Source organism: Panthera uncia (genome assembly GCF_023721935.1).
Source record: "Panthera uncia isolate 11264 chromosome E2 unlocalized genomic scaffold, Puncia_PCG_1.0 HiC_scaffold_20, whole genome shotgun sequence".
In the NCBI taxonomy this organism is placed as follows: domain Eukaryota; kingdom Metazoa; phylum Chordata; class Mammalia; order Carnivora; family Felidae; genus Panthera; species Panthera uncia.
This window is the reverse complement of record NW_026057589.1, coordinates 24,117,035-24,134,887: the sequence shown is the minus strand read 5'-3', so window position 1 is coordinate 24,134,887 and position 17,853 is coordinate 24,117,035. Positions and strand designations below refer to the sequence as shown.

The window sequence follows — 17,853 nt, the reverse complement described above, 5'->3', positions numbered from 1 at the left end:
ACTTCTCACGCGAGCCGAGGGGCGGAAGCAACTCGGGTGTCCGTTTAGGGGGGCGGACGGGTAAGCAGAGCGTGGGCCGTGCACACAGTGGAATGTTCCTCCGCCTGGAAAGGGAGGGGCTCCTCACACCTGCTACAACGTGGCCGAACCCGGAGGACACTGTGCTCCGTGAAACCGGCCGTCACGCGGGGCAGTCGCGGTGGGGTCCTCCTGACACGAGGCGTCAGTTCCCCGAGACAGAAAGAGGTGGGGGGGGCAGGGGCAGGGGGAGGGGGGCGAGCTGGCGTGTGACGGGCCGCAGTTTGTTTGGGAAGACGGAGAGGTCCCGGAGACGGATTGGGGGGGGGGGGTGCCATGTGACTGTAGTTACCGCCACGGAAAGGCACGCTCAGAAGTGGTTAGGGTGGCGAGTTTCAGGTTATGTACGTGGCTTTGCCACAGTTTTTAAAAATGTAATGTTTTCTTCACAGCCAAGGTGTACAAAACTGAGTAACTTTAAAGGAAAAGTGTAAGCATCGGGCGGGGGTCCCTGCTCTGCACAGGACGGTCACGTTTTCTTGTTACTGCTCCCAAACGTGACCACCACACCCCAACCCCCGTCTTTATCCCGGGAACAAACTTGGGTAAAGATGGGGTGCCATCCCCTTCCTTCCTGCACGCCCCCCGTCTCAGTCTGAGACCTGACGCCGCCCGTGGTCTTGGTCCCCCAGGGGGCGCAGGTGGCCATGGGCCCCTTCCAGCCGTCCTGTCTGCTGCCCGCCTGCCGGGATTACTGGACCTACCCGGGGTCCCTCACCACCCCTCCGCTAACCGAGTCGGTCACCTGGATCATCTTGAAGGAGCCCGTCCAAGTGGCTCAGAACCAGGTGAGTTGTGCCTGACCCAGCATAGCAGGAGGCACTGAACGAACCCACCCCTCTTGCTCTGTGTCCCCAAGATGCTGTGAGTGAGTGTCGTGGGTTTTATTCTCTGATGTGTGTGTGTGTGTGTGTGTGTTAATGTTTATTTTTGAGAGAGAGACAGAGACAGAGCGTGAGCAGGGGAGGGGCAGGGAGAGAGGGAGACACAGAATCCAAAGCAGCTCCAGGCTCCAAGCCATCAGCACAGAGCCCGACGCGGGGCTCGAGCCCATGAACCGCGAGATCATGACCTGAGCTGACTGAGCCCCCCAGGCGTCCCTCTCCGGTGTGTTTTGGATATTCTCCCACAAGAAGAATTTTCTGACTGAAACAGAAGCCAGTTTAGATTGAACAGGGGTTCCGTTCTTCTGAGCCCGAGATAATAGTGTGGGAGAGAGACGGGGTGGAGATCGAGAGGCAGGGAGAGAGAGGCAGGGACTACACATAAGGAAACGCTTTTTGGCTCTACCTGATCTCTAGCGGTCTCGAATTCGGACGTGGAGAATATCCCTGATGACGAACGGTTGAGTGGGCTCAAGGCTTGCTCTTCAGTCTCTCGGGCTGAAGTCACTTTACAGGAACGGAAGTGACATTGTAATCGGGACCTGGGTCCTCGCCCCTAATGGGACCTCAGTAGGTATTTTCGGGTGAACACATTAACCAAGAAAGGAATGTCATCGATGAATTTTGCAAAGCCGTTCAAGAAGAGGGGTCCTTGAAGGAGAAGAGAAGATTTTAGGGTTCATCCTGCTCCCTTGGATGTCAGAACAGTAAACAGTGGAGACTGCAGAACTTTCTCTCACCTAAAGACGTGATATACGCTGGGAGAAAATTCCGGAAGGACTACATCAGTCAGCTATTGCTACAACAATGCTGCATAACAAAGCGCCCCAAAACTCAATGGCTCAAAACAAGCATTTACTTTTCCTGCGTGCAGGTGGTGGGTTGGCCGGGGAGACTCTGTCTTAGGCTGTGGATGGCAGGGTGGTTGGGGTCTGGGTCGGGCCCAGTGTGTCTCATGCTCCCTGGGCCAGTGGCTCCCCAGAGCCGGTCTCCATGGTCCGGACAGACACTCAGAAGACGAGCACACGACCGGGACCAACTGAGGCGCCTGCGGGCATGGCGTCTGCTCGTGTCCCGTCGGCCACAGCGGGTCCCAGCGGGCAAGGCTGAAGCGGGCGGGGCAGGGAGGAGGTGAGTGAGCGCCCAGAGCAGTGTCCGGTCTCCCACAGATCCGCCCACACAGTTACTACTGGCCGCCCCAGCATTTCTGCAGCGCGTTCACTTTCTTCCTCTTCCTTTCTCAGCGTTCTTCCCCCCCCTAAACTAAGTAGATAGATATTACCTGTTTCCATTTTAAAAATCAGAGTGTTTTTTCCTCTGGAAATCTCACGAGTGTGGAGACAGGCTGTCTGTGTCGGGCCACCCGGAGTCTGGGGACGACAGACCCGCAGCGAGCTCGCTGCCCCGGCCCCCGCCCCGCCTCGCCAGTCACGCGCAGTCTTTCTGAGGCTCCGGCCTTGCGATTCTGTGACTGTCGTCTCACACGAAAGTCCCGGAAGGACGCCGTTTGCTGTGGGAAGCAGAAGTATCCACTCTTCTCCCAAACCAGAACCATCAGAGACACAAGGAGGACACAAGATGGCCCCGCGTCACTCAGGGACTGTAGCCGGAGAGGGTGGGAGGTGGGTGGTGACAAAGAGGACAGTGCCTGCACACTGCTGTCTGGGGGGAGTAGAAACACGATCGTGTTGTAAGACCGGGTGGGGAATGTCACACACCGACGCCGGATGAGAAGCCCCTCACCCTGACCAGGGGACCTGGCGGGGAGGAGCGTGCACCCCCTGGATGGTGGCAGGAGGTCGCCAGCTGGAGGGGAGGAGGAACACAGTGTGTCTGGGAGAGCCAGCGGGCATGCCCGGGTGGGCGCACTGTGCCTGAGCGCCTGAGCCCGTGGGCTCCGCGCCCCTCGCACCAGGGTGGGGGGGTTGCGGGGGGAGGTCACCAGCTGGCCGTCCAGATCGAGCCTGCTCAATACGCCGTCCCAGCCCCGCTTGTAACTGGACACGCGATTGATTGTCACCGAGCCCCTGAGTATACTCAGAACAAACGAGATGATAAAGAAATGGACGTTTAGCTCCTTAAGAGAGAAATGACTCCAACGTTACGTTGGCAGTTATGTCATATGGATTAGTATATCTAGTATGTTTGTGGGCATGTGGACCTATTCACCTATGTGCACCTGCGTATCTGTTGCTGTGTGACAGCCCCAAAAGGTGGCGACTCAAGGAAGCTATAACCACGATTACCTCTCCGAGTTGCCGTGGGTCAGGACGTGCGGGGTTCCGGCTTGGGCTCGCCCGTGGCGTTGTCGTCAGATGCCGTAGGGGGGCTGCCGTTATCTGAAAGCTTCAGTGGGACTGGAAAGCGGCTCCCTCACGTGGCTGGCAAGGTGGTGCTGTCTGTTGGCTGGTGGGGTGGGGGGGGGAGGGCCTCGGCCCCCCTCCCGGGGGGCTGGTTGGGTGTCCTCACAACATGGCGGCCGGCTTCTCCAGAGCAAGGGATGCGAGAGAGCAAGATAGCTGCAGTGCGTCTTCTGAGCCAGCTTGGGAGTCACCTCTGCCGCCTCGTGTTGGTCACGCGGGGCCACCCGGATTCGGTGTGTGGGGGGCGGCTGTGCAAGGCAGGAGGGACGCTCGGGAGCTGGTTCCCGCCGTACCTGCACCCAGCTCACTCTGCTTGCCGTCCGTTCCAGCTGGCCGCCTTTCGCACGCTCCTGTTTTCTGCGCCTGGTGAGGAAGAGAAGGCCATGGTGAACAACTACCGTCCACTTCAAGCCCTGATGAACCGGAAGGTCCGTTCATCCTTCCGGCCTGTGGAAGAGGGCACGAGATTCTAAATGCATTATATCCGAGTCAGCGGGTAGAACTGACTTTTAAAAGAGGAAGTTCTGTGTCCCAAGCTTCACAGTCTGATCAGACCTAACCTCTGACGTTAAAAAGAGAGAAAGAGATCGTTGTCTCAGTCAATGGACTTTTCAGTTGCAAGGAAAAGAAATCACTTCAAAGAAACTTAAGCATGGTGAGGAATGGAAATCTGGGACGCGGGGTATCTTGGGGCCCCGCGGCAGCGCCCTAGCAAGCACCCGCTGACTGAGGTCACCCACCCAGCCCCTGGCAGTCTGTGCTTTCTTCTCTCTGCTTCTCCTCATTCATGGCCACCCCGTGCTTCCCGGGCGACGCAGAGACTGGGCCCCACGTGCGTCTTTCCCACCTCCAGATTCCTGGGTTGTGTCAGTGTCCTGGGGCTGCTGCGGCAAATGACCACAAACCAGAGGGGCTAGAACAACAGACATGTGTAGCCCCTCGGTTCTGGAGGCGAGAAGCCCACATTCCAGGCGCGGGCAGGCCTGGCCCGCCTCCCAGAAGCTGCCCGTCTTCCTCGGCCCGCCTCCACCTTCAGAGCAAGGGCTGTCCAAGGTGGCTGTTCAGCGCCCGCTGCCGCCTCACGGCCGTTCTGGAAGGCATGTAACGGTTTCTCCCTGTGGGGTTTTGAGTTTTAACTGTGCTGAAACACAATTACGTAAGTGACCGTCTTACCCACATTTAAGCGAACAGTTCTGTGCTGTGCGGTGCCTTCGTGAGGTCGTACAGCCGTCCCCTCCACCCGTCCCCATCTGTACATCTTACAAGACTGGAGCTCTGCCCCTGGGACCCACTCCCCCCTCCCCCAGCCCCTGGCAGCCACCGGTCCGGTGTCCGTCCACCCGTCCGTCCCTGGGATTTTGACGGCTGCAGGAATAAAGTATAAATGGAACCCCACAGTGTCTGTCCTTCTGTGACCGGCTTCCTTCACGGAGCGTGATGCCCACGACGTCCACTCATCTCAAAGCACGTATCGACTGTTCCTTTAGCAGCCTCCTGATCGATAGTGGTATTTGTGTTTCCGGACCATCACAGATATGTCCCTCCGGTGGGGACGCACCTGTGCGGACGGCCCAGTCTCGGCACCCTCCGACATGCCCTTGCTGGCAGCTGCGGTGACGCACAGACGGACGGACACGTGCTGGGCCGTCTGCTGAGGTGCGGCAGTAAACTGCGATTCATTTTGGGGAGATAAAGAATAAATAGACTGATTATGGTCCACAAATAGCATCTGAAATCACAGGGAAGCTATGACACGGATGCGGTTTGTTTTGGCAAAGATGGACATTTCCCCCAACCTCAGAACTTCCCGTGAAGTTCCGTGCCGCGGGGCCACGGTTTACGGCCTGGTTCGGGCTCCACCAGGTTCTGGCACCCGCTCCAGAGAGAGCAGTCCTACACTCCCCGCCACACGCCCTTCCCTCGTGACGCCCGGGAGGTGCCAGGCAGAGGCGACGGCACGTGGTGGGGCCGTCAGCCTGGGCACAGAGCTGGATGGGGGGGCGGCTCCAGGGAAGAGGACAGTTTGAAGTTTGGTTTGGACCCAACACACTTCTTGTCTCCTGGGGAGATGTCACCACCCCTGAGTCTTCAGTGAGGCGGACTTTCGCCTGCGGGCGGAGCGTCCCGTGGCTGCCGCACGAGGTGCCGCAAAACCACAGGCTCGGTGGCCTCTGACAACGTGCATTTGTCGCCTCACGGTCTGGAGGGCAGAGGTCGGTCGCAGCCACACGGAGCTACAGTCAGGGTGTGGGCAGGTTCCTGCGGGAGGCTCCGGGACGGAGCTGATTCCGGGCTTTCCCCACCTCTGGAGGTGCCCGTGGCCCCTGGCTCGTGGCCCCTCCTCCACCTTCCAAGCTGGACGCTGCCACCAGCCTTCACCACGCCGTCCCTCTGACTTTGGCCCTCCCCCTTACGAGGGCCTTGCGAGTCCCCGGGGCCCACCAGGATCATGCAGACTCTTACCCTCTCGTCTCCAAGTCCCTTTGCCACGTGAAGTCACGTAACCACAGGTCCCGGGGGTTAGCATGAGGACATTATTCAGCCGTCCACGGTGTATATGCAAAACCACACGGTGGCAACTTCAGCCTAGCAGCCCTGAGACTGGTCTCCTCTGGAGGTGAGGGGAGGGGACGGATTGGGAAAGGTATGGGGGACACCGCAGGGGTTGGAGGAAAGGGATATTGAAAATGCTCCAGAGCAGCCCTGTCCAATTGCATGGTCTGTGATGTTGGAATGTTCTAGAAATATACTGCCTTACAGTACTTTCTGGGATGATGGAATGTTCCAGAGCTGCACTGGTCCTATAGCACACACTACGGTGATGAGATGTTCTAGAACTAGGCTATCCCATGGCACTTTCTGGGATGATGGAATGTTCTAGAACTGTGCTGTCCCATAGCACTTTCTGGGATGATGGAATGTTCCAGAGCTTCATTGGTCCTATAGCACATTCTGTGATGGTGAAATGTTCTAGAACTGTGCTGTCCCATAGCACTTTCTGTGACGGCGGAATGTTCCAGAATTGCATGGTCCTATGTGGCAGCTCTTGGGTACGCACGGCCATTGCACACTTGAAATGTGGTCAGGGCAATTGAGGCATTGAATTTTAATTGCACATAATTTTAATTACTCAATTTCAAATGCCACACGCGACCGGCCAGTGGCCACCGCGTTGGACAGCGCGGCTCTCTCCCTTGATCTGGACGCATATATTACTCGGCTGGCCACTTGAGGGCTGGGGTTTCTGAGGCCCTGCAGACAGGACATGAGGCCACCTGGGGTGTCACCTCCAGCACTTGCGGGAATCGGCGGAGCAAGGTGGGAGATTGGAACCCGCCACCCCCCTACCCCACCCCCACCCCCCGTACAAACGGTCCTCTCCTTGTATCCTTCCTTAGCTGCCGAGGGCCTCACAAAACTCACTGCCACCAGGTGACCAGCCACCAAGGGAAGGTGGCTCTGTGTCCTGATCGGACACAGCTCGTTCATTTTCAACAAAAATGACTTAAAATAGACATGTTTTGACCCTCTAAAGGGTCAAATTTAATGGTGATGCTAGATGAGAGAGGATTGGCTTGAAGCCATCAAAATAGATACTGAACGAGGAACTCACCAAAACGGACACGTTCTGTTCCATTTCCGAGCTGCTGTCCCCGGTCACAAAATTCATGGTCAAGAGGAGTTTACTGAACAACAGGTCACCGCTCGGGGCTGTCCCCGCCCAGGCCCGGGCTGTTCGCAGGCACACTCCGCAGTCCTCAATCCCACCGCGTGTCAGAACCGCACGACGCCCGGCCCTCACCCCGAAAGCGTGCGGCGCCCCCCGGGCCGGGGAACGGTGGTTTCGGGAAGGGGCCCAATGAGTGCTTTGCGTGGCCGGCAATCCCGTGTCGCGGTTGTAACGAGTTCTGTGGAATTCTGGGACATCACCTCCAGGTCTGAATGGGGACACCGAGGCTCGCTCGAGAGGTGGAGACTCTTGGCCAGGAAGAGGCAGAAGCGGGAGAAAGAGCCGCTCTCGGGAGGTGGCCCTCCAGCGCCCTGCGGGGGTTCACTCGGCCCCCTCTGATGTGTGCGCGCGGCCCAGTACGAGAAAAAGCGCAGCCTCACGTCAAAAAGATAAAGCCCCGACGTGACCCTTGCGCGAGAAATCTCTTTCTACAATAGCCCGCAGTCGCATTCTGATGGACGCTTCCCTCCAGAGAGGCACCTGCTGAGACCTCCCGCGGTTTCTGAACGTGGCGTTGGCGGGTAACGAGGGCACCACGGGAGAGTCGTGGTTGGAGGTGGGGGTCTCTGAGTCAGAGTGGGGTGGGGGCCGTCCCTTTCCACAGGGCCGTCGGGGCAGAGGAAGGCCCAGGTGTCCAGAGGGACCTCGCAAGAGGGAGAAAGGGCCACGGCGCCCGGGCTCGGTCCTGCCCGCCACGCGGTGACGTCGTGGCCCGGCCAGAATTCCAAGAACAGGTGGGAGTGTTTCCATCCTCATCGTTCATGCGGATGTGAGTCCTTCCTCTCCGTGCAGAAGCGCCTTTGTCTCCTGGTAGGTGTTCTCTTTTGTCGGTTATTTTTAAAAGCCGGCGTTCGCCCCGAGACACAGAGACTCTCCCAGGAGCCACACTGAGCGAGCGGGGACACATTGCACTCAAACCACAAACACCCCGACAGGAAAGACATTGATCCCAGCCCTCAAAGCAATGGTACAAAAAACAAACACAGACGCCCCCACTCCCTGTCCTGAGTGGCTGCCAGACGCGGGGGTCAAGGTCCGCGGGCTCGCGGGCCGGGCTCTCAGGGTGGCGCGATTGTGCCCGAGGTCTGTATTGTACAAACTCTGGCCCCGACTTGAAAGCCCAAAGACTCCTCCCTGTGCTTTCATGTTATTTTATCATTTTCTGCAATACAAACGTGCAAGAAGCGCCAGTTCCCGGCACACGGCAGTCCCGCCCTCCCTCCCCTTCCCCTTCCTGACCCAGAACCAGAGGCGCTCCCCCCCACCCCCCCCCATGGGTCGCAGGCCTCAGTCCCTTCCACGCTGCCCCCCTGGGACGGACCCACTGCAAATTCTTCGGCAGGCGGCCCTGCCCACCCCCCCCCCACCCCGCGTCTCCCCTTTCCGGGGGCCTGGACGCCCCGCTCTCCTGCCCAGAAACACCTGGGCCGCGGAGGCCCCCGGAGGCCCCGACCGCACCTGGGGTTCCCAGTTCTGTGGACGCCCGCCGTCTGCATCTCGGTCAAGGGCGCCTCCACCCGCCCCCGGCACTAAGGCCAGCCTCGGGGAGCCCCTCGCAGCTCCTGCCCCCCCCCACTCCCCCCTGCACCCAAGGCGCCACGGGCCCCGCAGGCGGCAGCCCTAGCTCGTCACGTGCTCCAGATCCGCTCTGTGTCCTCCGCGTTCCGTGCCGCTGCCCGGGCTGCCTCGCCTCCGGCTGTGCCGCCAGCCTCTCCCCGTCGCCCCTTCTGCCCAGACGCCCCCGCTCACAGCCGGTCCGCTCTTCTCTCCGCGGCGCAGGTCGTCAGCAGACCACTGACTGTGCTTCCCTCTCCACACCGGGGCCTCCTTGACACTCAGAACTGAGCACAAGCTTCTCCCTGTGAGACCCGCACCCCAGGTCCCTCCCGCGTTGCCCCCTGTGTGCGGGGTTCTCTCGGCTCGCCCCGCCGTCCCCGGGCCATTTGTGTGAGTCGCTCATCGTCCTCCCCTTCTTCACCTCTGCCCTGACCACGGGCCTCCCTGCAGCCCGGACGGGGCGCTCCTCCCGTCCGCGGGGCTCGCGCCGGTCCGCTGGTCCCCCGCGTGTCCCCCGCGAGGGTGGTGCGCCCAGGTACCCGCTGACTCGCAGCACAGAATAAACGCTCGTTCTGCGGAGACCGAGCGAGGCGCCCCAACCCACGAAGCTCGGGCGCCATCTCCCCGTCAGCCGTGCGTGCTCTTGCTTCGGCGCCTTCTGGCATGCTGTTCCCTCTCTCGGGAATGCCCTTCCCTTCTGCTTCCGCTCAAAAACTTCGATCGCCGGGCTCAGCCCAAGTGCCTGCTCTGCTGTGATTGTTTCCTCAGCACCTCCCCGGAGAGCTACCCCTCTCCTGCTACCACGTGTCCTATGGATGTGTGGGAAGGCGAGCGAGGGAGAGCATGAAGCAGTGGGAAGTAGTGGGAAGCGGCATGGAACAGCACGGAGCAGCATGGAACAGACATGGAAAAGCACGGAACAGACCTGGGAAAGCATGGAGCATCGTGGAACGCCACAGAGCAGCTGGGAGCGGCATGGAACAGCATGGAGCGGTATGGAACAGCATGTTAAAGCATGGAACAGCATGGAGCGGTATGGAGTAGAAGGGAACGGCACGAGCCGACTCAGAACAGCATGGACAGCTTGGAGCAGCCAGGTCCTCGGCGCTCAGCAGAGAAAGCACCGTGCAGGGTGGTGAATGATCTCCTCCTGGAGATTTCTGAGGTACAGAATTACATTCTCGCCTCCCCACATCTGCCTTTCGGCCCTGAGTCCTCTCCCTGACCTGGTTTGTGTGTCATCTGCCCAGCGACCGCTGTGCCCAAAAGGGAGAGGAAGAGCCAAGTGGCCCGAGCGAGGAGCTCTGACAACCGTGGCTTCCCAGGGCGTGGGTCTCTCCGGACTCTGCAGAATCATAAGAGCGACTCCCCGGGCACACACATCAGCCCTAGCCCTGCTTTGTGCCGGGTCGTGGGGTGCGGGATGAGGACAGGGCGGGAGCAAGTTCGGTGTGAGACTCAGCTTGTCCACGCGTCCACTACCCACGCGTTCGGCGTGCCCGTCCGAGGCTAAGCCGTAGAAATGCCCGGCCCCGAGCCCGTGGAAATGTCAGCACGCCTGTCAACAGGAAAAAAGCTCTTCTGTTTCCGCCATACTTCAGATTATGTTCACAGACTACTGCATTGAAGATTAAAGCTGTGTACTTTTTCAATTATTCTGTCCGAATTTCCTGTGTCGCTTTGGGATTTTTTTTTTTTTTTTTAGCAGCACTGAAACAGAGAAACTATTTTTAAGTAAAGCAAAATCTTCCGATCCTTTTTATTGAATCCTGGAAATCCAGAAAGGCCACCCTACAGGTGTTCTAGGTCCCTGAACACACAAACACAAATCAAAGGCACGAACATCAAACAGCAGGCACGCCATTCAGGCTTTCCGCGTATACCCGTGATCGCCTAACGAGGCACACAGCTTCTCTCCGATCGACGTCCAGCAACCACTTACCGAACACCTCCCGTCAGTATGTTCCAGTTAGTGTGCAAGGCAGCTGGGATACATCAGTGAATCCAACAACAAGGCAAACCAGGCCCAGCCCCGGTGGAGCCCGCATCAGCGGGGAAGACGGCACGGAGGCGGGGTGGAATAAATGTGGGATATGATACGCTAGAGGTGACCAGGGCTCCAGAAAATGCAAAGTGGAGGCAGGGAGCCAGGCGCTGGGGTCAGGGTGGGCCTCCCTGAGAAGCTGGCATCCGAGCAAAGATTTGCAAGAGGTGAGGAGGTGAGCCTTGCAGATACTGGGAGACGGTTCTGGAACGTTCCAGAGCATTGGCGAGACCAGCATGGCCAGATGAAGCAAACAAGGGCGAAGCGGCAGGAGGGAAGGGCAGAGATCTGCTCAGAGGGGCCAGGTCCAGGCGGGCCTCGGGGCCACGTGAAGGTGGGACTTTGCTCTGCAGGGAGAAGGGAGAGCGTCAGACCGGGCGCGCGTTGCCCACGTTCCAGACGCGGCTCACTGGTGAACCACGCTGGCGGTGGGGACGGGAGGCACTGGATGCTGGAGACACTTGCACCGTGGTCTCAGCCCCCCAGCTGTGAGATCCGGAGAAAGGGGGGTGTCAAGGGTGAGGTCAGGGCATTGGTGTGCCGCTCGGCCTGGAAGGCTGGGGGCAGAGGCGGAGGGGAGAGGGAGAGGGACCTCCCCCCCAGCTCTGGCTGCGTGTTTTCAGTGGCCTCCGGTGGTGGCAGCTACGCTTTCCGTGTCTCCATTCCTCACTCACTTCTAGAACCTCAGGAGGGCCAAGTGAAGTAAACCAGATGGCTGTGTGCCCTGCACCGCTGAGTGGGGAAGGTGGAAATGACCGGGGTCAGACCCTCAGCAGGCAGGCGCAGCCCCGTGGGCCTCGGGGAGCGGAGTGGCTCTGGGGCGATGGTGTCGCCTCTCAGACGTGGTGGGCAGGACCTCGTCCCGAGGCCCGTCCTGCTGCCTGCCCGTGCGTGGGGAGCAGAGGCAGCCCAGACCTTCCTACCGCCGTCCGTGTTCACTCGGGATGGGATTGGTGACGGGAACGGGACAGATCTCCTTGCCGCTTCCTTCCTGCGGGCCCGAGCTGGCCCCCAGAGCCACGCTGACCTCTGGGAGCGACCTCCTTCCCCACCCCTGCACTCCGGGATCGAGGAAAATTCAAGGTGCGAGATGACCCGGAGGTGGCCTGTCTGAGGAGAGAGACTCTGTGTCCCCACGACCTGCAAGCTCGCATCTGCGTCTACAGGTCCCCGTCGTGGAGGCTGCCGGGCGGGGCCTCCGTGCCGGCCTCCGTCTGTCCGTCCCTCCTTCCAGCCAGAAGCTGATTCTGCACGGACGTGCTCTCCCAGCTGCCGGTGCCTTTGGCCCCACTTGGTTCAGAGGTGCGGCAGGGAAGGGCGGCGTTCCGCGGAGCTGGGGGCACACGGACCCACAGGTGCTCGGTGAGGTGACGTGGATGTGGCGTGGACAGGTCAGGCTGGCTCTCCCTGCGCCCTTGACAGCCCAGCATGAAGGGCCAGAGCCGAGAAGGGGCCCAGGCAGAGATTTACTCTCTCTCTACGGTATCTCAGGGACGGGTTTAGGGCCACAACAAGGCAGCACGCTCGGGGCTTTCCACGACAGAAGTTTCTTCTCTCAGGGTTCTGGCGCCCAGAGTCCAAAATCAGGGCTGCACGCCCCCTGAAGCCAACAGGGGAGGAACCATCAGGCCTCGTCCCGCCTCTGGTGGCCCCAGCGCTCCCTGGCCATCCTGGAGCTTCACTCCAGCCTCTGCCTCCATTTTCACTCTGTCTGATCTTGTAGAGACACCAGTCACTCTGGGTCGGGGACACCCTGCTCCTGGATGGCCCCATCTTCCCTAGTTACCTCTGCAACGACCAATTTCCAAATAAGGTCCCGCTCTGAGGTCCGGGGAGCGGGGGAGGGTAGGACTTCTATCCATCGTTTTAGGGGGAGACACAATTCAGCCCATATCAGTGAAATGGGGTGGGGGCCACCTCCCAGACGAGCCTGTGCGAGGAGGTGCAGGATAGAAGCCCAGCATCGGTTGCATATTATCCATGGGAAGAAATCAGACTAGGACCAAAATGTCCAGCCAGCCCTGTGACTTGTCAGTCCGGGCCTTTGGCATAAACCCCGGGAGAAGCCCTGAGTCCCAAACCCAAACCTCTTGTTTGGGGGGAAGGCCTGATTGGGTTGAGTGATTAACTGTGCCAGAGGCCGGGGGTGGGGGGCGTTAACACCAACTGGCTATGGGGCTATCAGGTCGCTGGGAGTTTAAAGCTTCTGGGGCACCTGGGACGCTCAGTGGGTTGTGACCACGCTTGGACGGGACAAGGCCACCCCCCGAGCAAGTGACCATGGCTGAGCGAGTGACCATGCCTGGACAAGTGACCACACCCGGAGAACAAGCGCTCATGGTCAAGCGAGTGACCCCTCCCGGACAAGCGACCACGCCCGGAGAAATGACCCGCCTGGGCAAGTGTCCACATCAGAGGATGTGATGGGTGTAGTGCTAGAATCACGTCTTTCACGGTTCCTCTGACACATCCCAGCTCAGCCGGTGCTGGAAGGAACGTCCGATCGCGGAGCCTGGCACCTCACCAGCCGTCGGCCGCAAGTCCCCAGAAGAACGCCCTTCTGGTCAGGCGCTAGTCCCAGCTGCGGCTCAGCTGGGATGCGGGGCCCCCCGTCGGCGCCTCCCACCCACGATGCACAGAAGAGAAGCTGGGTGGGGCCCTGCCTAGAGCACCACTAGCCACGGGGGAGAGGCCACATGTGACCCCAGGGCCCCCGAGTCCAGGCCCGCTCTCTTCTCCGTTTTTGAGGTAGAAACACAAAATTGGCCACTAGCCATTTAAGTACGCAATTCAGTGGCCTTAGCACGTTCACACCGTTGTGCCCCCCCACCCCACCTCTACTGGGTCTCAAGAGATTTCACCTCCCCGAAGAGAAACCCCCCATCAGTGGTCACACACCCCCCCTTCCCGGGCCTGGCAGCCAGAGTGTACGTTCTGTCCCTATAGGTTTGCCTTTCCGGGCCATTGCACCTCCGTGGAACCCTTTGATCCTGTGCACCTGGCTTCGTTCCCTGAGCGTGACGTGTTCCCAGTTCTTCCACCTTTTTGAGGCCGGATACGAATCCAGCGTGTGGCTCTGCCCCGCTTTACCTAGCCATCTATCGGCTGACGGCTGGGCCCGAACCCTCATCCCCGCTCCCCGCTGTTGCCGGCTCCATAATCCTCAAGGATCAGGCGCTCTTCTGAGCACATCGACCAGGCCACGCTTGGGGCCAAGGCTGAGAAGTGAGGCCCAAGCCCAGTGCCTGAAACACAGGCAAACCTGTGCTGTCACCTGGTTGGAACCCTTCAGGAAAACCCAGCCCTGCGATCTCTAACTTTGCTTCTATTACCCGGAAGCTCCCAGGGCTTTGGATCCCCCCCGGAGCTACAGAGACTTGACATCCCCACCCCTGTGAACTTGAGACGGTCGGGTGGCCTTGCTGAGCATTTGAATGGAGCCAAAAACACTCTGCGAAGGAGTCAGGCGATCCGCTCTTCGATCTTTGCCGGGGTGGGCGCGTTCCCACCCAAGCGCAGCGAGGCTGCCGGGAGCCTCCGGCAGCAGCGGAATAAAGCTCCCCCAAACCAGAAGAATCCCGTGCTTGTCAGCGCGGCCCGAGGGCAGACGGCATGGCTGCCCGTGTGAGACGCGCTCTGTGTGCCCACCGCGTCACAGCTATGATCTGAGGCCCAGCCTGCGTCTGAAGCTGGGCCGGGCCACCTGCTGACCTCGCTGCACCTTGATTCGCCAGGCTCAGACGGGGACCACCCACAGGGCCTAATGATGTTGTTGCGGGACTCAAACAGCACGCAGCGTCTACACATCCTGGCCCCGGCTGAACACTCGGTATGCGTGTGCCACGCACACACACGTGGGCTCAGAAACAGAACTTCATTTCAGATATTACCCTGGATGGGGGGGGGGGGGGGGGGGGGGCGGCGTCCCACCTCGTCAAGCGCACAGACGGGAAAAGCTCACAGCCGAGCGCAACAAAAGCGTGGCTTTTAAAAACAAATTTCCAGAAGAAGCAAGGACACTTACTTTGTGAAAAGAACACAGATATTTCTCACGCAACTGAGAATAGACAGATGGGGGGGTGGTGGGAGGCAAGCTTCCACATCAGGGAAGCATTTTCTGCTCTTTCCTGGGAAAAAGAGTGAGTTCAAAAGGAGGAAAGATCCGCTAGAATTATGAATACTCAGTGGGTTGAGCAGCCGACTCTTGATTTCGGCTCAGGTTGCGATCTCATGGTTCTTTGTGGGACCAAGCCCCACAGCCTGCTTGGGATTCCCTCCTCTCTCTCTCTCTCTCTCTCTCTCTCTCTCTCTCTGCACTTCCCCCACTCGCACTCTCTCTCTCTCAAAAATAAATAAACATTTAAAAATCTGGAGGGGGCGGCGTCTGGGTGGCTCAGTCAGTTAAGCGTCTGACTCCAGCTCAAGTCACGATCTCTCGGTTCGTGAGTTCGAGCCCCATGTCAGGCTCTGTGCTGACAGCTTGGAGCCTGGAGCCTGCTTCGGATTCTGTGTCTCCTCTCTCTCTCTGCCCTGCCCCTGCTTATGCATGCACGCTCACTCGCTCTCTCTCTCTCTCTCTCTCAAAAATAAATAATAAAACATTAAAAAAAAAGAAAAAGTTAGCACAGCCCTTGAGAAGCGAGCAGACTCACACTGCACTAACCAACAAAGGGTCACCCGATTCCCTCCGGGGCCAACTTGAGCCAGCTTCCCCGGAAAGGTCATCAGGACGACAGTACAGGTGGACCTGTGGGGGAGGGTCGGCTGCCACTCTGCTTTCTGGCGCTCTGCGACCTGTCGTGCCTACTTAGCTCATGTGCGCCTCGAATGATCACTACTGTTTCCCCCTTTTGACACGTGGAAGCCGAGGCCCAGGGGGGCTCCCGGTCACACTGCTGGAGCTTCCTCTTAAAGCCAGGCCACTAGCCCGTCGGCCTGCATTTAAGCAAGGGCAGTCTGGGTGAGAGCAAGGACACCGGGGAGGACCGCCCAGGTCCAAGCACCTCACACCCCGTGACACAAAGCGAGCCCCTTGTCTGCCGGGGCAGAGGGCCTGTGTGCAAGGCGGAAACACAGCCTCCCGGTCCATTTTGCCATTTTGAGTTTTATTCACCTTCGGGGACGGTGGGCTTGCTTTAAGTGAACTGCACGCTTGGTGACGACTCGTGCTTGGAATATTTGTGAAACACACAGAACCCACTTCCGCGGATGCAAGATTGGTAAGGCCCTCGACGCCCTCTGGGCGAGGGGGCCGAACTCTCTTCCGAGGCCAAACCCTGGTATCAGAAAAGGGCAGTCAGAGACGAAGCCAGGTGAGCAGGGGCGAGACTTTTACATAGACTCCTACTTGCTTCCCCCCGGGGAGGAGTCGAGGGCCAGGCTTGGCAAAGTGACGTGCGACTCGGCTTGGAAAGGGAAGCAGAACTCGGGTGGCTGGCGTGTGTCGTGGGAAACTGCCTTTCGGCTTTGGGGATCTGCCACGTGGGGCCTTCGGGAAGAAAGTTCGGGAACAACAGGGAAATATAAGAAGTTGCATGTAACACAACCCCCCCCCCCCCTTGTGCGGACGCACTGCAGGTGGCTGCCGTCACCATTTCGGTGTATAATTCAGCAAAGCTGCTGTTTTCTAGCCACTATTAACGCCTGGCGGCTGCTGCTTGGGACTTGTTCTGTGACGACACTGCTCTCGGTGCCCTGCGCGCGTTAGTTCATCTGTAGTAGGAGCTACGATCTGCACCGAGAGCACAGGAAACTGAGGCCCAGAGAGGGGGCCAGATTTGCCCAGTTCCTGGAGCTGGTGGCCCAGTGGACGTGGGGCCTGGGGGTGGGCTCAGGAAGCCTGAGTCTGAAGTGAGGTTTCCGCTGCTGCCGTGGACCTCCCCACCCCCCACCCCCAGCTGTACTGAGCTATGATGTGCTTGCACAGTGACTAGTTTCGGGGGCTCGGTGTCATGGTCCGTTTGCATGTCCTGCCGAACGACGCCACGGTACGTCTACCTAGCACCCATCACCTCACAGAGTTACTGGTGTGGGAAACAAAGCAAAAGAAAAAATTACATTCCCTTACTGCCCACAGTTGGTTGACAAGTCCCTGGGACGGGCAGGGCAACATTCCTCCAGGAGCCCAGCTGCCTCGATGACGACACTTGGTTAAGGGCAAAGGCGATCTTCACCCGCCCCCCACCTCCCAGGATCCCATAAGTCTCCTTTAACAAATACAAAGTCCTTTGGAAACTTCCTGTATCTCTGCCCCCAAGATATATGCTGGCGATCATCCTGCAAGCATATGGCCCCCTAATACACATCAGAAGGATCTCATGACTAAGTTTTGACTAAATGGTAATAAATGACCTTTTCCTAGCAATAGCTACCCCCCCTCAAGGTCCTGGAAACCTTGCTTCCAAAATACCTTGGAGGCTTGTGCTGTCCTTGACCCCCTCCCAACTTGAAAGCGTACGATCAGTCACCTGTCACGACCCCATTGCAGCTCTCTCTGCCCACGGGTCCTGTCCCCGTGCTTTAATAAAACCACCTTTTGCACCAAAGACATCTCAAGAATTCTTTCTTGGCCGTCAACTCCAAACCCCAACATTTCCATATTGGTTACTTTTATTAGTTAGTTTTAATACTTATCACATATTATATTGTACATATTGTATATGTATGTGTATATTGTATATGTATATATGTACGTATTGTACATATATGTATATATACATAATATTTATTACATTTCTGACATGCGCGCCTGACATGAAAGATTTTTATCTTTTTCTTCTGATGAGAACTTTTTTTTTTTAACTTTTTTTTAAATTTTATTTATTTTTGAGACAGAGAGAGACAGAGCATGAACGGGGGAGGGGCAGAGAGAGAGGGAGACACAGAATCGGAAGCAGGCTCCAGGCTCTGAGCCGTCAGCCCAGAGCCCGATGTGGGGCTCGAACTCACGGACCGCGAGATCGTGACCTGAGCTGAAGTCGGACGCTTAACCGACTGAGCCACCCAGGCGCCCCTCTGATGAGAACTTTTAAGATCTGCTTTCTTTCCTATACATAAACATATACATATACATATCGTATATGTATATGTATATTGTATAGGTATATATGTATGTATACATATGTATGTGTATATGTATATATGTACAATATGTACATATATGTATATATACATAATATTTATTACATTTCTGACATG

The 17,853-nt window shown here is 58.2% G+C and overlaps 1 protein-coding gene across 1 annotated transcript in view; it reads left to right on the top strand.

Moving 5' to 3' along the window:
* Positions 1 to 4,552, top strand: part of CA5A (carbonic anhydrase 5A) — a gene marked incomplete at its 5' end in the record, with an annotated part of 40,767 nt that extends 36,215 nt beyond the window's left edge. The window contains 2 exons of the mRNA XM_049622393.1: positions 711 to 866; positions 3,655 to 4,552. Coding sequence (XP_049478350.1) covers positions 711 to 866; positions 3,655 to 3,798 — 300 coding nt within the window. The remainder of the gene's footprint in view (positions 1 to 710; positions 867 to 3,654) is intronic.
* Between the last annotated feature and the right edge of the window lie 13,301 nt (positions 4,553 to 17,853).